Source organism: Schistocerca americana, chromosome 8 (genome assembly GCF_021461395.2).
Source record: "Schistocerca americana isolate TAMUIC-IGC-003095 chromosome 8, iqSchAmer2.1, whole genome shotgun sequence".
NCBI lineage: Eukaryota > Metazoa > Arthropoda > Insecta > Orthoptera > Acrididae > Schistocerca > Schistocerca americana.
Window position 1 is genome coordinate 244,709,745 of NC_060126.1, and position 23,797 is coordinate 244,733,541.

Below are 23,797 nucleotides of genomic sequence, written 5' to 3' on the forward strand. Positions count from 1 at the left end.
TAGCAAAAAAGGAATGCTCAGCATCGATAGAAAAATTGTTTTTGTGCGCACACAAATTTTTAAAGCTTTTCCTATTCTTATAATGAGCAGCACATCCATCAATGAAATAATGCACTTTCTTCACTTGTGGGTAATGCTCTGCCAGCCTCTTAACAATTTCTTTCTGGACAGCATTTACAAATCCTACATCATGTTCCATATCGCTGCTTATAAAGCAGTGGTTCACCATTACCAATTTATGCCCTTCATTTACCACATAAACACACATGGATGGATTGTACAGCTGCTTCTTGTCCAGTGGTAACTCTGGATTTCGTTCAGAATTACAAAATTGTAGTTTTCTGCAAAGTCCATAAACAGAATTGCTTTTTCTGGGGTTATATTTTCTATCAATTTTTTCAATAATTTTGGCTGAGACTTAGATATAAATGAATATTGTTTAAGTGCCTGTAATTTTGTTACCTACAGATATATGTATTCACCAACAGTTGCAGGACTTAACCAATTCTGCCCGATGGTCTGTGCTTATCTACTGGCTGAACTCAATTTCATCATCAGCATCTTTGTAAGCTAACTTCTGTTTTAATAATTCTGACAGTTTGTCATCTATGGGACAATCATCACAGTGATTAAGCATGCATTCGTAGTTTTCAGAGTTACATACAAGAAATTTTGTAAGTTCATTGTATGTTTCTTCAATGTGTTCTGCAACCAAAAGCAGTTATGCATTTTGGTGAATACCTCTCTCTCTCTCTCTCTCTCTCTCTCTCTCTCTCTCTCTTTGAATGAGTGCCAGCAGCACCAGCAAAAGTATACTACTTCGGTCTTAGTGAACAAAGTTTAGAAAGACCAATGTTAATGTTGGACTCTCCCATTTAAAACAAGAGTACAGTTCTCTTTAAGTTGCAAAGGATAAGTCCGTTTGCATTGTACATTCTTCTGAATGCTAACTTTGTCCCTGGTAATATTTGAGTACATTCATCATTCTAGTAGAGAACAGTGATAATCTTCACCACTTCATCAGCAAGAAATTTCCCCATTTTTGGTTTCGGAATTGATAAAAATACCCATTTCTGTTTTCAGTTTTCTTACTTGTTAAGTCACATTCTCACTAACGTTGAATTCTGGCATTGTTTTCTTTTGACCAAGAGGGTGAACCTAAATTTAATTTTTTTTTCAGGTACTCTTACACTAGTCACTTTTTCTTTCATTAACAATTCCATGGCATCAAAATCTTGGGCTTTCTGTGGTTAGAATGTTAGATACTCCAGTCTAATGCCCAGCACACTTTTCTTTCCAAAACATGCTTCATTTTTTTCCTTGTTTTTGCCACATGAAGCCTTGCTGTGATTTGGAATGGAGTGAAATTTTACATCCTCTGTACTTTTACTGTTTAGTACTGATTCATGAAATGTCACCTCCAGCTCATCTACATCACTTTCATTTCTATCACTGATGTTAGTTTTCTGTTCACAAATCTTATGACATGTTGTGCACAGTTTTTGGCCTGGTTTTACATAAATTCTTATAGCACTGAATGTTTTAGACAAAGACAAGCAGTTTGACCTCAAAGGTTTTTAACTGTTTGTGTTTTTTTTACAGGATCACAAGAAGTTATGTGATGGCTTTCAAAAACTTTTAAGTAATAATGTCTTTGATGTTCACACATAGTAGCTCTTTCTTGATCTTGTGGAAAGCTCGCATTGGATCACAGCAATATCAAATCTCATTGCTCTTCACTGAGCTCTTCTATTTTAGCTGCCCACTGTGGCCGAGCGATTCTAGGCACTTCAGTCCGGAACCGCGCTGCTGCTGCGGCCGCAGCTTCGAATCCTGCCTTGGGCATGGATGTGTGTGATATCCTTAGGTCAGTTAGGTTTAAGTAGTTATAAGTCTAGGGAACTGATGACCTCAGATGTTAGGTCCCATAGTGCCTAGAGCCATTTGAACCATGTTCTATTTTTTGTAAAGTTTTACTAAGATACTTATCTTTGTCATGGAGCAAGGCAGCTGGATTATGGAGTAGTTCTTGACTTCTGAAAACCATTCGACTCAGTGCAGCACCAAAATGTGTTAGTGAAAGTACTCATATGTAATATAAAGTGAAATTTGTGGTTGGATTGAGCATTTCTGGGTAGGTAGGAGTCAGTGTGTTACCTTGGATGTGGGATCACCTTCATGACTAGAAGTTGCTTCAAGTGTGCACCAGAGAAGTGTGTTGGGAGCTTTGCTATTTATGTTGCATCTCAGTGACCTGGCCAGCAATATTAATAGTAACCACAGACTTTCTGCAGATGATGTAATTATCCATAATGAAGTGCTGTTGGAAAAAGACTGCACAAATATTCAGTTAGCTATTGATAAGATTCATTGGTAAGATATTGGGAAAATGCAATCAGTATGCAAAAAGCATTGCTTACAGAACTTTTGTGTGACCCATCGTAGAGTACTGATTGAGTTTGGAGCTGCACCAGATTAGATTAGTGGAAAATTTAGCGTTTACAGAGAAGGGCAGCAGAAATGATCACAGGTTTGTTTGAGCCACATGAGAAGACAGAGAAAAATCTGATCTTCTTCACTGATGTTAAAATCCCTGTAATGATTCTGAATATTGAGAAAGTTCTTAAAATGTGTGCCTTAGGCAGTGGAAACCATTACTATAATAGTGAATGTGTTTTATTTCCGTTATATGGCATTTAAGTGTGTTGATTTGGACAATAAAATAGGCATGCACTACAGCTTTATGGTGTTTTAACTAATCACTGATCATGCAGTAACTTATATTGTTTAAATTCTTTATTATTCTGGAAGTATGTGACAAATGGTTGTAGTATAACTTGACTGTTTTGCCAGTGAAATTCTTGAACTGCATCCTGAACAATAAAGGAGTAGTTTTCAGGGGAGCCCCCCAGTATAACCAGCTGCCAAATTTGAGATTTTCTCAATCATATACTTGCATTATTGCTTAACAGTTGTGATGGTTAGAAAGAGCCAAAATTGGGGATTACTAGTTCTTAATAAATCCTTCGTTCCACCAATTGACTGTATTGTTTCATGTGTGCCCTGGTCAATGTGACTCCGTCACTTAAATTGAATTGTGCCCTCAGGATTAGTATTTTCAAGTTCAATTGCATCTTCCAGATAAAATGTCTATATGACAGCTAAAGAAAAGACAGATCAGTGATCAGCGCCCTCTGTTGGGTTGGCTGCCTGGGCATTATGTAGGCACGCACTGATCATAAGTACTTAACCACTAGAGGGCTTTACATACATCGTGATATGTCTCCCACTGCCATCGTGCCACTGGTCATCGTCAAAAGAATTGATATTGTGATCAAAGACTGGGGGGGGGGGGGGGAATTTGATAGAGATATGTCCTGTCAGGAGAAAGATGATATGTTACATCAGTTACACATTGCTTTATCATACTGGATGATTTTGAACCGGATATTTATCTGTGGTAGCGATTATAGAAGTAGTAGAGTTCAAGTAGTCAAGTGCCTTGCCCTGTGTTTTATCTTTTGTTTGGTGAATACAGGAATACCATTGCATTTTAATGGCATCTGTGGCATCTTTTCTGCAATCAGCCTAATTTTCTACAGTCTGTCTTTCTTGTGTGGTACCATGGCCCGGCCACAGTATTTTGTGTGACAGCAACCATTACGCAGTCACTTTATTGACACAACATTTGAGACCCACTAGCATACTGCTTTGGTGTTCCCTATGAAAAACCACCTGGGATAAATACTTTAAAGCCATTGTCATTAAGTCCCATGAAAAGGATGTTGGCGAGGTAGTGCAAGGAACAACAAATTTGATTACCTATGGCACAAACAATGTAATATTGGTATCCAGCTGTTCTGGACTATCTCAGAACAAGTTTGTGTGAAAATGGTCTCAGGAAACACGTGACGCCATAAAAAGTAGATGAAAAGCTTTATGGTGACAAAATAAATCCCTCAGCTAAGTAATGTCATTTTATATAAACGATTATGAGCAAAAGTGCATTATTTTTACTGCTACATCTTGTTTACGATTTGTGGAGGAGCATACTTTGTGTACCACTACCACTTTTCATTTTCCAGTCACAAATGGTTCTCAGGAAGAAGAGTTTGTGGTAACTCTCCACGTGAGCTAGAATAGCTCTACTTGTACCTCAGTGATATTTTTGCGGGATATACGAGGTGTGGCTAGAAAAAAACCGGACTAGTACTGGTGAAACAATAAAACGAATGCAATAAGGCTGAAAGTCGCGTGGCCTGTCACGTGACTCTCACTCCGCCTACTGCTCGAGTTTCATCTGCCTCCTGCACTCAGTCTGCCCGTGGCGTCTGTTTTAAGTGATTGACGTTTTGTCTGTGCGTCGGAAAATGTTGAGTGTACAGAAAGAACAGCGTGTTAACATCAAATTTTGTTTCAAACTAGGAAAATCTGCAAGTGAAACGTTTGTAATGTTACAACAAGTGTACGGCAATGATTGTTTATCGCGAACACAAGTGTTTGAGTGGTTTAAACGATTTAAAGATGGCCGCGAAGACACCAGTGATGACACTCGCACTGGCAGACCATTGTCAGCAAAAACTGATGCAAACATTGAAAAAATCGGTAAACTTGTTCGACAAGACAACAAGTCAACTCCTGTTAACTCAGACACTGCTCTGATTGTTAAACGGCGATCTTGTCGAACAAGTTTACCGATTTTTTCAATGTTTGCATCAGTTTTTGCTGACAATGGTCTGCCAGTGCGAGTGTCATCACTGGTGTCTTCGCGGCCATCTTTAAATCGTTTAAACCACTCAAACACTTGTGTTCGCGACAAACAATCATCACCGTACACTTGTTGCAACATTACAAACGTTTCACTTGGAGATTTTCCTAGTTTGAAACAAAATTTGATGTTAACACGCTGTTCTTTCTGTACACTCAACATTTTCCGACGCACAGACAAAACGTCAACTACTTAAAACAGACGCCACGGGCAGACTGAGTGCAGGAGGCAGATGAAACTCGAGCAGTAGGCGGAGCGAGAGTCACGTGACAGGCCACGTGACTTTCAGCCTTATTGCATTCGTTTTATTGTTTCACCAGTACTAGTCCGGTTTTTTTCTAGCCGCACCTCGTATGTGAAGGAAGCGTTACATTGGTTGCCTCTTTTAGAATCTTATGCTCTTATAACATTGAACCACAGCATTATGCTGAACACTTCTATTGCACCATCTGCCACTGGAGTTGCCTGGCACATGATGCTTTCAGACTTACTAAATGAACCTGCAATGAGACTGCCCTTATTTGAGTCTTAGTATGCATTTCTTCTATGATATGGATCCCAGATTGATGAGCAGTATTAAAGCTTTGTTGAACAAGGGTTTGTAAGGTACTTTGTTTCGTTGGTGGCCCAGATTTCCTGAGGATTCTCTCAATGAACCTGTCTGGCATCTGTCTTACCTGGGATTAATTTTATGTGGTTGTTCCACTTTAAATTGCTCTGTATGCACACTCCTAGATATTTTATGGATGTGACTGCTTCTACTGTTTGCTCCATAATTGTGTAATCATACAACAATGGGCATTTGTGCCTACTTATTTGTAGTATGTTACAGCTGTTCATGTAGAGGGTCAGTTGCCGTCCCAGCACCAAGCATCAGTCCTCAGCACGTTTGGGAGGCCAGCTGTTTAATTCAGCACCTAACCACCTAGTTTTAGGTTTTCTGCAATTTCCTTGAATTGCTACAAGCAAATGCTGAGGTGATTCTTATGAAAAGGCATGGCTGATTCCTCCCCCCATCCTTGCCACAACCCGAGTTTGTGCTCCATCTCTGACATCCTCCATGTTGACAGGATATTAAACTGTAATCTCCCTTCCTTCTGCATTTCGCTACAATTTCCTAGCATTACAACTTATGTGTACAGTGGCATTACATTCAAAGAGTCTCATGGGACTGTATCGTGAAAAGTAATGGTCCTATAACACTACCTCATGATACCCCCAAATTTACTCCTACATTTGATTATTTTCTTCCATTAAGAACTACATGCTGTGTTCTGTTTGTTACAAACTCATCAATCCAATCGCACAGTGGTCTGATACTCATTACGCTTGTAGTTTGTTCATTAGGCGGCAATGTGGAACCGTATCGAACACCCTCCGGAAGTCAAGGAATATGCCATTAACCTGGGTGCTGATATCTACTGCTTTCGGGGATTTTGTAGATGAAAAGAATGAGCTGAGTTTATCATGATTGTTGTTTTTGGAATCTATGTTGATTCCTACAGGAGAGCATTTTGGTCTCCAGAGAAATGTCATAATTGTTGTTGTTGTGGTCTTCAATCCAGAGACTGGTTTGATGCAGCTCTCCATGCTACTCTATCCTGTGAAAGCTTCTTCATCTCCCAGTAACTACTGCAACCTACATCCTTCTGAATCTGCTTAGTGTATTCATCTCTTGGTCTCCCTCTACGATTTTTACCCTCCACGCTGCCCTCCAATACTAAATTAGTGACCCCTTGATGCCTCAGAATATGTCCTACAAACTGATCCCTTCTTCTAATCAAGTTGTGCCGCAAATTTCTCTTCTCCCCAATTCTATTCAATACCTCCTCATTAGTTATGTGATCTACCCATTAGTGAGCATAAAATATGTTCCCAGAATTGTACATCAAAGTGGCATTACGGGTATAGTCTTATAGTTTTGTGTATCTGTTCAACAACCCTTCTTCAGAACGGGAATGACCTGTGCTCTTTTTTTCCAGTCTGTAGAATGTTTTGGTCCTCTATCAATTTGTAGCACGCTACTACTAGAAGAGGAGCAACCTCTCTCACAATTCATATTTTCATACAGCTATGTCCAGTGTCTTATCCTCTGTTAATTGGTTCTTTTCTATCCCTTGGTCACTTATTTTGATGTATGTCATTTTTACATTTGTGCAGTGATTTGAAGGACTTACAATACACTCTTCCTCAGTGTAACAGTTTTGAAAAAAAGACATTTATATAATTTTACATTCAAATTCGCTGAATGCTTCACACATGACTCTCCTTACACTAATGTTGGCTTGTTCCATTTTGTCTGTGAGGTTTTATCTATGTTTAAATTCGCTGTAAAGCTCCATTGCTTTCTTAGCAACTTTCTAACGCAGCCGTCAAACCATGGATGGTCTCTCCCATACCTACCAACTTCACTTGGCAAGTAATTGTCTAACATGTATTGTATAATGCTCTAGAACTTTGTCCATTGGTGCCGAACATTGTGGTTGCTATAGATGAAATTTTCTTGTTGACCACTCAAGTAATCTGAAATCCGTTTCTTGTCGGTGATAAGCAGAAATATCTTCCTACCTTTCTTTATACTCTTATTTACAGCCATATTCAGTGATGTTGTAATGGCCTTATGTTAGCTGATTCCATGTTCTATACTAACAGAGTCAGAAAGTTCAGGCTTGTTGGAGACCTGGAGATCCAACATGCTATTTTCATAAGTCATTTCCCTGATTACCTGCTTAAGATGTTTTTTGGCTAAGACAGAACGGTTTCACGCTATTTCCTGTCCCTACTACTCACCTTAATCACATGAGTCTTCTAATCTACATCTGGGAAGTTGAAATTTCCCCTGGTAATATAACATGAACAGGAAATTTATGCAAAATATTCTCCAAGCTTCCCCTCAAATGTTCTGCCACTACTGCTCTTGAGGCAGGGGGTCTATAAAAGCATCCAGTGACGACGTTTGAACCACCTGTAACACATATCTTCACCCAAACTATTTTGCATTCATAATCTGGACCAACTTGACTAGATATTATCATATTTTTACAGCTGTAAACATACCTCCACCACCGATGTTCAACCTAGCTTCGTGATGTACATTCCATTGGGCATTTAGAACTTCTTTGCTATTAACATTTGGTTTCAGCAAGGTTTCTGACCCTTCTGCTACGTTGTTGCCTTTTACGAGTGAGAGTTTTTCGAAGTTTCCGTAGACATTCCTGCAGCTAGCTAGTATGACATTAATGTTTTTTTCCCACTGATGTGCCATTATGAATTCTACTCTCTTGAATTAATGTGGATAGTATTCTAAAATCAGAATATGTCTTAGTTGGCATGTGGAAGAATTTTTCTATCCTAAGAACATCGCATTTGTGTGCTACATGTCCTCTGCTACCCTAGTAGGGCCTAGTTCATACCAATCTTTTCGAGATAGCCTTATAACTGGCCACATACTACACCAAAATGTCCGCTTCAAACAAGTTTCAGCCAGATGTTACTTGACATCAATTTTTAACAGACAAAATGTTCTATCTTCCAACACTTGACAGTCATATACTGTTCCTTTCACAGACTAGAATTTAAACAGTACTGTAGCACAATACAGAGATCCTTCTTCAGTCCCAGATGCCATACACTATCAAATGCTTCACCACTTCAGTGACTAGCAAACAAAGTATCCTGACAGTGTCTAACCAGAAGTGGCAAGATGAGAGCTGTCTCCTACCCAGTGTACAGAAAGTATTATTGTACCAATATTGAAATCTGGCAAAGAAAAATGTAAAACCCATAATACAGACAGCTATAGACCGATTAGCTTAATGGCAGCATTATGCAAACTCTTGGAACGGATGGTCAGTCACAGGCTTTTTCAGTATTTGGAAACAAGGAAATTTCCTTTCACCATTTCAGCGAATTTGTCAAAGATCCAGATCTGTAACCAACCACCTTTTATGGGGGAAGTCTTTTGTCAGGCAGCCCTTCGCACTTCGTCGACACCTGATGGTGGTTTTCCTCGATTTACAAAAGATGTATTCTACAACATGGTGAGAATACAATTTATGAGGCAATCTACCAACTTCCGTTAAAATTTTCTTGTCGTATTTGGCATTTCTGAGATAGTGCCCGGCTGTGTGTAAACAGTGTAGACTTGCTTGAGTGCTATCCTCTTTACACTATCATAGAGTTGCCACCTTTCCAGTAGCAAATATGTCACCAGCCTTATTTGCTGTTCCAGAGTCAATGACATGCCAAACCATTTCTCTCCTTACCATGAAAACAACTTCCACAAATTGTCTCTAAGCAATAAATCAGTTTGGGATCTGTCCGAAGGAGGACTTAGTGCCACTTTGGGGGGAACAAATACCTACTCTATCCCAGTTCATATTTTTGTTAATCCATCCCAGATTTTCCATTGTTTAAATGTGAGAAAGTAAAATTACCCAAGTAGTTTAAAAACTTGAAAGGATTTAGAAAAAATGACAAAGGAGAAAACACATTAAAATAGTAGTGAAATTCGCTTCATTACATTTGAGTACAGACTTTAATCCATTGTTCACTTTCAAATGTAAAGTAATACTTTATGTTGAAAAATATGGCAACAGAAAAGCATAATGAGAGTTGTAGCTGACAGTAACATTTGCTTGTGGAAGAAACAGAGAGTGGCATTATTTGCAGCTACCGCTACTAGGAAGAAATTCACTGTCCCTCGCAATGGAAGACATCCTGACATTGAAGTAAAGTAAAAATTTTGGGATTCGTCTGTAAAAGGAGGAATAATGAGCAACCTGTGACTAGTGACACCATTAGAAATAAATCATGCTGTGGCTGCAGTTCTTAATATGCTAAGGCATGAGATAAAGGTTGGCCGTGGATGGGATGACTGCTTTATGAAATGGGTGGGCTTCTCTTTACAATGCCCTACAACAGTATGCTAAAACTTCCACAGGATCTTGAGAAAAAACTGCAAGATTTTCAGTTGTATGTCATCACACTTGGGAAAGAGAATAATTTTTTGGTGGGCCGAGTAGGCAATGCTGATGAGACGCCAATTTGGTTTGAAATGCCACATAATTAATAAGAAGGGGATAAAAGAAGTTACCATCAAAAATCAGGATGCACATAACTGTAATGTTGACAATCACAGGAGGTGGGCACAAACTTTTCCCGTTCTTAATCTTCAAGTGGAAAATGAGCCCCAAGACCCCTAAAAATGAAAAACTGTTCCCTGATGATGTTATTGTTCGAAATCGAGAGAAGGGATGAATAACTGAAACTTTAATGATTGACTGACTCCAAAATGTATGGAAACTCTGTCCTGGAGTGCTTTTCAGACTACCATCAATGCTTTGTCTTGATACATTTTGTAACCACGATGATGTAAAAAAAATGATCCACATCCTAGCCAATGGCCTCATTATTATTCCTGGAGGAGTGACTTTTGTCTCACAACCCCTGGACATTAGTGTAAATAAATCTTTCAATGGTTAAGTTCAGGAACATTAGGAAAAGTGGTTTTACAAACAAAACCATGAACTGACTCAGACAGAAAGATTAATCGTGCTGCACTCCACATTGTTGCACACTGGGTTTTGGCTGCCTGTAAAAGCATCAAAGCACCAATTATTGTAAAAGTCATTCAAGAAATGCTGTATTTCAAATACTCTGGAAGGCAGTGAAGATGATGTGCTGTGGAACTACCCCAAGGATGATGAAGAAAGAAGAAATAAATATGTTTCTGACGTAGACTTCTACGAGGATACCTCTGATGGTGACATTAGTGAACTATGAGTAATGCCTGTAATTTATGATGTATTCATTTGCCTGTCATGTAGGTAATCAAGTTAGGCATTCTTTTGTAGTTATGCTTGTGTCACTTAACATTGAGGCACTTAAAAATTGTTTTTTCTTTTATAACTATAATTTTTAAAATTGAGGTGCACAGTACATGTGATGGTGTATTAGATTCGTGTGAATACAGTATATGCTGTGCAAAATATGTTAATTAAGTGGATGAGAAAGTTACTGTAGCCTAGGACTTAAACTATATGATCTTAAAATCATGTATATCTAAGAAAGTGGATAAATAAATAGCTCTAAAATATTTTGAGTGTTAAACTCCTTATTTGCTTTACCATTTCTAATATATATTTGTTTTGTTGGCTAAGGGATAAATGGCAGACCACTAATCCGAAGGTTGATGGTTCACTCCTTAATTCGTCCTGTGGTCCTTTCACTCACTTTTTGCTTACTTTGCCTGTGAGTGTGATTTATACGAGGTGTGATTGGTAAGTTTTAAGAATGGATCCGCTACTGCTTTCTGGTTTGGCGGGCAGGTACACAGAGGGTGGGGAGTGAGTCATTGCATTGTCCTTGAATGCCTCTGACAGGAAACTGCATTTCCTTTATTCAGTTCATTGTGGCAGCTGGTTGAGTGCGGGTCTGTTAGGGCTTGTTGCCATATTCTGTCTGCATGGACCTAAAAATGGAGCAACAAGTTTGTGTGAAATTTTGTTTTAAAATTGGGAAATCAGCTTCTGAGACTTACAAACTATTAAAAACAGCTTTTGGAGATAACTGTATGAACCAGTCAAATGTTTTTGTCTGGTTCAACAGATTTAAAATGGCCGCAAATCATTTGATGATGAACCATGGTCTGGCTGTCCTTCCACCTCAAAAACATTGAAAATGTGAAAGTTCGCGACTTAGTGTGTGCTGATTGTAGACTTACGATTAGGGAGATGGCTGATGAACTTAATTTGTTTCTATTGCAGATAAGTCAATTTTAATAGAAGATCTGAACATGCGTTGAGTGTCTGCAAAATTTATTCCAAAAGTGTTGTCAAGTGACCAGAGACAATACCGACTTGAAGTGTACCAAGAACTGATTAATCAGACTAAAATGACCCAGATTTGTTAAATAGGATAATTACAGGTGATGAATCGTGGGTATATGGATATGATCCTGAAACCAAAGTGCAGTCTTCACAGTGGAAGACTGCAGTTTCACCACGACCGACAAAAGTACATCAAAGTCGGCCGAAGGTGAAGACAATGTTGGAGATTTGGTTTTTACTCTACCGGTATTGTGAATCATTAATTTATCCCTGGAGGACAGACATTAACCAGAAATACTACAAATGTGCCATTGAGCATTTGCACAAAAAGGTGTGGAAGAAAAGGCCTGCATTTTGGAAAGGCAGGAGTTGGGTGCTACACCATGACAATGCTCCGGCTCATTGTGCCTTCTCCAGCGTTGAATTTTTGATCAAATTCAAAACTCCTGTGCTTCCACAACTGCCATATTCCCCTGATTTGGCCCCTGTGGACGTCTACCTGTTTGCTAAACTGAAATTTTCACTGAAAGGGAAGTGATTTGACTCGATTGAAGAAATCCAGGCAAATACGGAGAGCATCCTTAACACACTTCAGGGAAAATATTTCCAGGAATGTTTCCAAAAGTGGAAACACTGTTGGAGTTGGTGTGTTCAGTCAGAAGGGGACAATTTTGAAGAAGATGCATCACAGTAGCATGGAAGTACTGCCATTGTACATATACAAGACCATTCTTAAAACTTTCCAATCACACCTTGTATATGAGCAGGGAAAATATCAAAGCTGCACTATGATTCAGGGTCCACATTAAACTGTAGGTGCTGCTGTAGTTGGTTTGTAAAGCACTTTGTTGTTAAAAGCAACCTTCATGTGAGGACATCTATATGTTAACCTCCACTTCAGCAATCTCTTTTCCCTATAAATATCTCACAATTGAATACCTATAAAAATTAACGAATGTTCTGTAAGTATGGTTTAACTTTTTGAATTTCTTAAGCTTATTTTTTTACCTCCAACAGATGAAAGATGAACATGGTGAAAAATGCAAAACGAAGCTGATCAATCAAGACCGCTTGGAAGTTATATATAGTGCATACCACTATGTTTCCAACCTCTGGTCAGATGCAAGTTGTGATAGTAAGTATTCACGCTATAGAGAAAAACTGAATATAATCAGTCATGTAGTCCAGGTTACAAGGATTCTGGTGAGCATCACAAAACTAACAGTAAATGGCTATCTGATCATGACATGAAGCGTCTTGTGCTAAAAGTTGAAACTTGTCAGGATAAAATATCTCAAATCAGTCAAAAATTGAACATTTTAGGAGATTGCTCAAAGACATGAACTGGGTAGATGTTTACAAGACTTCTGACTAAAATGTAAAATACAAAGCATTCATTAATAAAGTTGCTTCCACTTTTGAATATTGTTTTCCCCTAAAGGTAACTCAAATCAAACAGAAGTCTAAAAATAAACCATGGATTATACAAGGAGTAAAGCTACCATGTGGGACAAAAAGGAGACTGTATCTACCATCTAGGAACAGCTCTGATGTTAACATTGCAATGCATTGCAAAGAATACTGCGAAATATTGAATCAGGTAATCCAGAAATCTAAGCAGCTTTATTTTGAGAAAAAGATAATTACATCAGGCAACAAAATAAAAACTATGTGGAACATAGTGAAGACAGAGACAGGTGAGGCTAAAAAGGAAGAGGAACAGATAGCTCTAAAAATAAATGAGATATCAGTAGCAAGTGCCTGTAGTTTTCCAAACCTCTTAAACAAGTACTTTGTTTCTGTTACTGACAACTTGGGGTCATTTGGTTCATTAATGCAATGGAGTATCTGAGACCAGTCTTTACAAGTAACTTCAGTAAAATGTAAATTACACTCACGTCTCCCAAGGAAGTAACATCCATCATAAAACCCTTAAAATCTAAGTGCTCTAGTGTTTATGATAACATATCAACAAAGTTAATCAAAGAATGCTTATGCGAGCTGAGTTCTATCTTAAGTTATTTGTATAATCAGTCTCTTATTAGCGGAACATTTCCAGACTGCCTAAACTTTGCTGAAGTTAAGTCTCTTTTAAAGAAGAGGGATAAAGAAATACCATCAAACTATCGACCAATTTCAGTTTTGCTGAATTTTTCAAAAATATTTGAAGAGGTTGTGCTCAAGCGTCTCCTTAAGCATCTGACTGCAAATAATATAGTCCAAGTCATAGTTGGGGTTTCATAAGGATTCCGATACAGAGAAAGTTATTTACACGTACAGCGGGAATATACCTAATTCATTAAATAACAAATTAGAGGCTGCTGGCATCTTCTGTGACCTATCAGAAGCCTTTCACTGTCTGAATCATGACATTCTCTTAAGTAAATTAGAATATTATGGTGTCACCAGCAGTGCTGTGACATGCTTAGAGCCTTACCTAACTAACAGGAAACAAAGGGTGTTGTTGCGAAATACCTGTGGAGTAAGCAACCAGTCTTCATCTGATTGGGAAGTAATTAATGGGGTTTTCCTCAAGGTTCCATCTTGAGCCCGTATTAGATTAGCTGTTTTATGTATGATAAATTTATTAAAAGGCATAATTGTATGCCATTCTGACAGTGTATTAATTCTGTAAATAATAGCATTTCCAGTTTACTGTAATGTGTTCACTTATTTTGACAATTTCCAGACAAATGATCGGGGGGGAGGGGGGGGGGGGTAGTGAGTATTATATTCAAATTTTTATTTTATACTTTCTGACTCGCTCTATGCCCATCTGAGAATCATCTTGTTTTTGGGTGTATGGAACGAGAACTGAATCTAAATTACTAAGAAGCTATTTTAGTTTTCTAGTGTCACCACATGTAGATCATGAGCTATGGATAATGTTAACATTTCACATTACCTTAGGGCTGAACATTACCTTGTTTTACCTGTCTTAAGCTGGATTATGCATGGACTAATCTTTTTGCTACGACCTTTGTGTACCTGCTTCGTATATTTTGTCCTTGCTTATATCCACGACCTTAATAACATTTCATACTTATGACTATATACCTATTGTATCTAACTCTCTTAATGTGTTGGTGAACATTCACTGTCACCGCTGTCATATTATAATCTCGGTTTTGAGATTTTAATGTTTTTCCATAGTAACAGTTGCTGAGAATCCAAAATCATAGTTAGACTTCAGGCTATGTATCATGTTGTGTATGTATCAGGGTGGTTGGTTTTTTTTTTTTTGCACAGATGACCTCCTGTAATGTGCTTACCACTATAAGTATATATTAAAGACAATAATTTTGAATTTACTTAAAGAAGGATAGCCTCTTTGTTACCTTCATAATGAACTACATATGGAGTCTCTATAGTGTGCAATTTCATCATCTAATAAGTTTCTTTTGTGCGAGCATATTGTCAATAAATATTACTGTGTGATTATTTTGTCTTGTATCTGCTGTTGTACATAGACAGAATTTGAAACGTGACTTCGGTTGCCATCTTAATGACATGCTGTCTTCTTTTACTTATTGTTTTAATTTTGTAAGGTTACGTATGCTCTTTCTGTTTCTAGACAATATTTCAGCTTTTCTTGCAACAAAAATAAATTTATACATGTATACATCATTATATATTTATTAAAATTACGTATTTATATTTGCAATTGTAGATGACATGAATACACGAGTGACCTCCAACGGCACTAAATGTCAGCACATTCTCTAGTAACTTCACCGTGTATCAGTTCAGTGGCACTCTTGTTCTGCTGATGTACTCCACGTCTTGTAATATGGGATGGATGCACTTGGAAAAACATATTTTAAAAACTGGTCCTAACTTTGACACATCAGTGCATCTCATGTCAACTATCTGGCTAATTAATATATGGAGTACATTTATAGCTATAGTTGGCCACTCGTATTTACCTTCACTGAGGTACATTTAATAATAATTTGCTCTGTATATTACATTTATGACACTGTATGCTGTTGTACATAATTTAGTATCATTACACTCTATGGATGCTATTCACAGATCACATGCTCTGATAACTATGGTTCACCGTAACCAGCCATCATAAAGGTTTTACCACTGTGAGTTTGGTTGAGAAGTTCTCTTTCTTCATGTTGCTCTAATACTTCGTTCTGGCACTGTTCTCTGTCACAAGTGTTTGAGCATTTCATTTTTATAGTGCCTGTGTCACAGAACCATTCTTCTCACAAATCTCTGTTACATCCCGATAAGTGTTCTGCATAAAAAGAACACAAATCATTCCCACCTTCCACTGCAATGTTGTCAAATGTTAGGTCATTTTTGAGACACACACCATTTTTCTTATCTTTGCCACTAGAAGTCAAAAACAAGCTAAATGTGAAAACTGTTGAGGACACTCTGTCTGCAGTCAAATGTGGCACAGAAACAATGGACAGCAATAGAAAAAAGACACATCATTTTATAATAACTGGGCATGACTCAAATGGAAGATTACATGGGTATGGAATCTCTAATCACTATTACTGATTCCAGAATGAGATTTTCACTCTGCAGCGGAGTGTGTGCTGATATGAAACTTCCTGGCAGATTAAAACTGTGTGCTGGACTGAGACTCGAATTCAGGACCTTTGCCTTTCGCGGGCAAGTGCTCTACCGACCGCACTTGCCCACGAAAGGCAAAGGTCCTGAATTCGAGTCTCAGTCCAGCACACAGTTTTAATCTGGCAGGAAGTTTCACTCTTACTGATTCTTATTGTCTCATTCACAAAGGACAGTTAGTGTTTAACATTACATTTACATACAGTTGCGTATAGGCCAAATTTATGGAACCATATTTCCGTGTTTATCTGTAATTTAACTGACTTATTCTTAATAAAGTATTACGTTAATCATGAGTGAAAAGTGCTTGACTTGCCATAGAATTGTTAGGTCGGGGCTTTGGTGTGATGGGTGCTGTAGTTTTTTCCATGTGGGTGACTGTAGTGGTGCGGGAATAGGGGAAGTAAATGAGACTCATCAGTGGTTTTGTAGGATTTGTAGTACAGATAGGAAGATACTAGAACAGGAGGGGAAAATCGCCGCCCTTCAGGCTGAGTTAGACAAGGCCAGGGGAGATCTTGACAGGTTAAGGAGGGAGAAGGGTAAAGAGAAGTGGGAAGTGGCAACAGGAGGAACAGGCCTAGAACTTTATCTGACAGCTTCATGGCGAATGTGGAAAATAGATTTGACCTGTTGCTTCAGTTAGAAACTGGTGAGCCTCAAGCAGTTGCAGGTGTAGACAGGGCACAACAAACTTTCAGCAGCAAATTCAAAAGTAAGAAAGTAGGGAAATCAGTAAAGAGAAAGGAAGTGTTGTTGTTAGGTAGTTCCCATGGAAGAGGTGTTGGCCAACTTTTGCAGGATGAACTAAGGTCAGAATACCAGGTCACCAATTTTTTTAAACCTAGTGCTGGTCTGGAGCAGGTGACAGAGGATTCAGGATCACTTTGCATAGATTTCACTAAGGAAGACACCGTGGTTATAGTAGGTGGGGCAGGTAATAGTATTGACAGAGATCCTGGGTACAGTATCCGAGCAAAGATTGCATCAGCATCGAAGCATACTAGTGTTGAGTTTGTATCTGTTCTTGGGCGCCATGACTGACCTCATTTGAACTTTTCTGTCAAGAGAGTTAATTTGGAGTTGGAACGGTTGCTTATGTCGGGTGCAGGGTCACACATTGGTATGGTTCCTGTTGATTCTCTCAATAGGTGGGATTATACTAGGCATGGCCTTCACCTCAACAGGAAGGGGAAGGGTAAAGTGGCTGGGAAAATAGCACGAAAGTTAAAGGGGGGATGCACTGTCATGAGTGATAGAATACCAGTGGTTATAGGGTTCAGAAAAGTCCCTTTTTTAGGATAGTGAGGACAGAAAGAAATCAAATTTTAAGAGAGGTTAGGACTGAGACAATCCTTCAGTTTGAGAAAGAAACCAAAAAACATAATTCTAGCTTATTACATCAGCATAAACAGCCATTGGTTAAGAATTTTCAACAGTCAGCAGATATTTTAACTCTGCCCAATTTTAACTCAGTCAATGTGAAATGTCAGCTATCTTTATTGCATCAAAATATTAGGGGACTGATAAATAAAATTAATGAATTAATTATCTGCATAGATGAATTAGAGTCTTCAAACCCAGCTGACATAATCTGCCTCTCTGAACATCATGTGACCACTGGTATAGAACCTGTAAGTGTTACAGGGTTTAGGTTAGCATCTCACTTTTGTAGATCAGAAATGGAGAAAGGAGGAGTTGCCACATTCATCAGGAACTGTCATAAATTTAAGAACATAGACATTCATAAATTTTGCCTAGAACAGCATATGGAAGCATGTGCAACAGAAGCAGAATTTCACAAAAAATCTTTCATAATGTTAAGTGTATATCAGGCACTTGCAGGTAACTTTAATCTGTTCATAAACCACCTTGAAGCTGTACTGGCCCATTTAACAACCAAAAACAAAGAAATAGTGGTTGCTGGTGATTTCAGTGTAGATTTCCTTAAAGACTCTCCCAATAATAACTTATTTGAGTTAGTAACACTATCATTCAACTTAATTCCCACTGTAAAGTTCCCCACTAGGGTAGCCAATTGCTCACAAACTGGCATTGATAATATCTTTATAGAAAAGTCCAATGAACAAAATTATATTACAAAACCAGTAGTCAATGGTCTCTCAGATCATTACATGCAGTTCCTTCTGTTAAATGTTAACATTGAACAAGATATAAAATCTGTTAAATCTGAGCTCAAGAGGGTAATCAATAAGCCAAAAATTGATTATTTTAGGACACTCCTCAGAGACATTCACTGGACTGATGTTTACAGTGCTCATGGCATGAATGAAAAATATAACGCTTTTGCTAATAAAGTGCTTACCTTATTCGAACACTATTTTCCCCCAAAACTTACCAAGGTTAGAGCAAAGTCTACAAAGAAGCCATGGATTACTCAAGGAATAGGGGTATCTTGTAAAACAAAAGGAAAACTGTATCTGTCAATCCAAAACAGTTCTGATGTTGATGCTATAGCACATTACAAGAAATACAGCAAAATATTAAAGACTAATACGGACATCAAAGCAAATATATTACAAGGAAAAGATAGTCATATCAGATAACAAAATAGAGACAATATGGGATATAGTGAAGGAGGAGACCGGTAGAACCAGGCATGAAGAGGGACAAATAGCATTAAGAGTAAATGATACATTGGTGACAAATGTGCATAGTGTTGCAGAGCTTTTTAACAAACATTTCATAACTGTTACTGAAAAGATGGAGTTGTCAGGTTCTGTAGATGCTGCTATGGAGTACCTCAGACCAGACATTTCAAGTAACTTCCATAATATGAATTTGACCCTCACTACCCCAGCAGAAATAATGTCCATCGTAAAATCTTTAAAATCAAAAACATCTAGTGGGTATGATGAAATATCACCAAAGCTAATTAAAGAATGTGATTCTGAGTTAAGTAACATATTAAGCTATCTGTGTAACCAGTCATTTATCAGTGGAATATTTCCTGAATGGTTAAAATATGCTGAAGTTAAGCCACTGTTTAAGAAGGGAGATAAAGAAATAGCATCACATTTCCGTCCAATTTCACTTTTCCCAGCATTCTCAAAAATTTTAGAAAAAGTAATGTACAATCGGCTTTATAACCATCTTATCTCAAATAACATACTGTCAAAGTCACAGTTCAGATTTCTAAAGGTTTCTGATACTGAGAAGGCTATCGATACTTACAGTGAAAATGTGCTCAATTCATTAGCTAAAAAATTGCAGGCAACTGGTATATTTTGTGATCTGTCAAAGGCTATCTACACTTACAGTGAAAATGTGCTTAATTCATTAGCTAAAAAATTGCAAGCAACTGGTATATTTTGTGATCTGTCAAAGGCATTTGACTGTGTAAATCACAATATCCTTTTAAGTAAATTAGAATATTATAGTGTAACAGGAAATGCTGCAAAATGGTTCAAATCTTATATCTCTGGCAGGAAACAAAGGGTGTTATTAGGAAAGAGATGTATCAAGCTATCAGGCATCATCCAACTGGGAACTAATTACATGTGGGATCCCACAAGGTTCCATTTTAGGGCCCTTACTTTTTCTTGTGTATATCAATGACCTTTCATAAGTAACATTGCCAGATGCCAAGTTCGTTTTGTTTACCGATGATACAAAAATAAATAGCAAATCAAGTGTAGTCTTAGAAAGATCAGCTAATAAAATATTTGTGGACATTAATCACTGGTTCCTAGCCAATTCCTTGTCACTAAACTTTGAAAAAACACCCTACATGCAGTTCAGAACCTGTAAGGGGTGTCCCACGAGTATGTGCCTAACACATTATGACAGGCAGATAGAAGCAGTGGACAGTGTTAAATTCTTGGGATTACAGCTTGGTAATAAATTCGACTGGGAAAAGCACACCACAGAACTGCTGAATCATCTTAACAAATCTCTATTTGCAATGCGAATTGTCGGACATAGGGGATATACAAATGCAAAAGCTGGCATACTATGCAACTATGCCTACTTTCATTCCATAATGTCGTATGGGATTATTTTTTGGGGTAATACATCAAGCCAAGCTAAAGTTTTCCGGGCACAAGAACGTGCAGTAAGAGTTATATGTGGTGTGAACTCAAGAACATCGTGCAGAAGCCTGTTTAGGGAACTAGGGATACTAACTACTGCTTCCCAATATATTTATTCTTTAATGAAATTTGTCATTAAAAATATATCACTTTTTCAAACCAACAGCTCAATTCATGGAATCAATACTAGAAACAAGAATAATCTTCACAAGGATTTAAAGTCACTTAGCCTTGTACAAAAAGTTGTGCATTATTCAGGAACACACATTTTCAATAACTTGCCAGCAGCCATAAAAAGCTTAACAACCAATGAAATTCAGTTTAAGAGAAGCCTAAAGGATTTATTGGTGGGCAACTCCTTCTACTCCATTGATGAATTTCTCAGTAGAACCAACTGATGTGTGTGTGCAAGTAAAATCTAACTTCTGCACCATTTCAGTGCAGTAATGTGTTAATTGTAAATAAGTATTATAGTAGTTGTATTATGTGTTTATTACCTTATAAATAAATAAAAAACTTTTTTATTTTAAATTCAGTGCATTAGTATTTGTAAAATGATTCTTTCATACAGTGTTCATTAAAAAATGATGATCATTCCACTTGGGACCTGTGGAATAGTACATTAGCTTATTTATTTGAGTTGTAAATACTTGTCATGTATTGTCGTTTTTCTGACATGTTCCACATCCTGGAGGACCTCCTCACTATGGATCAATTGGAATGAAAGTAAATCTAATCTAATCTACAACTAGGTCATTAGAGATGAATCACTTGCACTGATTGAGGAAGATCAGAGGTAGTAATTGGCCACAATATAGTTAACAGAATCATCCAGGCATTAATGTGATACAATTTAAGGAAACCTCAGAGAAAATAACTTTGAATGGCCAAAAATGGATCAGAAGCTACTCTTACCAAATGAGAGTAGTTTATCTTAACTACTGTGATCACTTTGCTCAATTTCTTATGGACTGAAAAAAGAGTAGCAATAGTAAATACTGTTGCTGGCAGACTAATATACCAGAAATTGTGTAATTTCAGCAGTCAGGTTGAGATTCAACTACAGAAGTTAGATTAGATTAAATTACATTACATTAGATTAAGTTTACATTTCATAGATACCCAAAAATGACATGATTCTCGTGGACATGGAACAAATCAGAAAGTATAACATAAAAAACACGAAACATTCGAATAACACTACCCTCATCACATGCAAAGAGTGTGTCAAAATATGTGAATACATTACAGTAAATTAATATACTGTCACAATGAAAGATTGTTATGCCTTTTAATAAATTTATCATGCACAAAAATCTGATCTTGACTATTGTGACAAATTGCTGTCAAAACTGAAATCTAACAGACAAGCTGGCACATCAGCCCTGTTAAGGTATTAATCTGTAGAGTAGGAGGAGTTGCCTATCAAAAAGGTCTCTCAAACTCCGTTGAAACTTTGCGTTACCTGAAATTATGTTTTAATGGTTGCTGGCAATTTATTGAAAATGTGTGTTCCTGAATATTGGACCCCTTTTTGGACCAAGGTAAGTGATTTTAGGTCTCTATGTAGATTGTTCTTATTCCTAGTATTGATACTATGTATTGAGCTGTTGATTGGAAATAGAGATATATTACTTGCAACCAGTTTCATTAAGGAATAAATATGAGAAGGAGTGGTTAGAATGCCAAGTTCCTTGAACACGTTTCTACATGATGTTCTTGAATTTACACCACATATGAGTCTTTTGCACACTAAAAACTTTTGTTCAGTTTGACCAGTTACCCCAGAATATGATCCGGTATGATTTAATGCAATGAAAGTAAGCAGAATATGCAAGTTTTTTTTATATCTACGTCTTACCCAATTCTCACTGCAAATACGACTTGTTCTGGCACTTAAGCATGTCTGTAGTATGCCCTTCCCAAATGAATTTATTATCTAGTTGTAATCCCAGAAATTTAACACTGTCAGCCTCTTTGATCTACATGTCCTCATACATTACACACATGCTGGAAGGAAATCTCTAACAGGTTCTGCACTGCATATAGTGGGTGTATTCAAAGATTGATGACAGTGAATTAGCTTATGTCAGTGAAGATTTGTTTAGCAGTCATTTCTAAATCTGTACATGACTTGCTAGTTATTGCAGTGTTTGTTTCATCTGCAAACAATTGAAAATTAGCATCTGGTAATGTAACATACGAGAGGTCATTAATGTAGACAATAAAAAGCAACGCACTCGAGATAGAATCTTGAGGAACACGGCATGTGATTAATTCCCAAATAGGTGCAGGCTGATTGCTCACTCCACAGGTATTTCGCAATGTCACCCTTGTTTCCCCTCAGTTGGGTAAGACTCTAGCCATATTGCTGCACTGTTGGTGACACCATAATATTCTAATTCACTTAAGAGACTGCTGTGATTCACACAGTCAAAGGCTTCTGACATGTCACAACAAATGCCAGTAGCCTGTAATTTGTTGTTTAATGAATTAAGTACATTCTCCCTGTAAGTGTAAATAGCTTTCTCTATATCAGAACCCTTAAGAAACTCAAACTACGATTTCGACAATATATTATTTCCATTCGAATGCTCAAGGATACAGGGTACTTATTAATGGTGGAAAAATCAAAAAAAATTTTAATGACTTTATTAAATTCTATAGCCTTTCCTGATTACATTGATTTTTTTAAATATATATAATTGTTTTTTTCATCGCCCCCACTCCCACCTATTCCCAGTTTCAGCCCCCACTAACAATGAAGGAAAAAGCAGTGGTCTTCAGAACATGTAAAAAAGAAGCAAAAATACCAATGACTCCTGAAGATGTTTTGTAAATAAAAGTGAAATTCATCTGATAAAAAATTCTCTGAAATTGCAACAGAGTGTGTGTGCGACTTTTTGTTATAGAAGAGATTTCATTGGGTTGCTGGTTGACATGAAAGCAATGCCCATAGTAAATGTTTCTCCACTTCGTTATTCATAGCCACAATTCGTTTCTGCTTCTCAGTGTATGTAATGTTATAAACGTTTCAATCATTGTAACAAAGTGAGAGACATCAACAAAAAATAAATAAATAAATAAATTTTGATGTGCTATTTGCTTGTATCTCAACCATTCCGTGGTATGTCTCACAGGTTTCAGTCAGTAGATTTGGTTTCCCAAGGAATTGTTTATCCATTACTTTGATTTCCCAAGGATTTGTGAGTTCCACTTCTCTAACTTTGGTAATGACAGTTGCTGAAGTTTTCCGCTGTATCGTCTGGATTGAGATCAGAGCTTGACGAAGGCGATGCAGCTGTTTCTGAGCATACGAAATGACTGAATCTGTAGTTGGTTTACAGATTTCTTCCGCTGAGGAAGATGACACCTACCAGGAGAGCTTCTGTAAAGTCTGAAAGGTAGGAGACGAAGTACTGGCAGAAGTAAAGCTGTGAGGACGGGGTGTGTGTCGTGCTTGGGTAGCTCAGTTGGTAGAGCACTTGCCCGTGAAAGGCAAAGGTCCCGAGTTCGAATCTCGGTCCGGCACACAGTTTTAATCTGACAGGAAG

General features: G+C 37.6%; 1 protein-coding gene and 1 non-coding gene across 4 annotated transcripts in view; both read left to right on the plus strand.

Moving 5' to 3' along the window:
- LOC124545125 (osteopetrosis-associated transmembrane protein 1) overlaps positions 1-23,797 on the plus strand; it is a 284,001-nt gene that overhangs the window by 132,559 nt on the left and 127,645 nt on the right. For all 3 annotated transcript variants that reach the window (XM_047123947.1, XM_047123946.1, XM_047123945.1), the window contains one exon: positions 12,616-12,733. In XM_047123947.1, coding sequence (XP_046979903.1) covers positions 12,616-12,733 — 118 coding nt within the window. The remainder of the gene's footprint in view (positions 1-12,615; positions 12,734-23,797) is intronic.
- On the plus strand, positions 23,701-23,775 carry Trnas-uga. The gene has a single exon. It is a non-coding gene; the product is annotated as a tRNA-Ser (tRNA).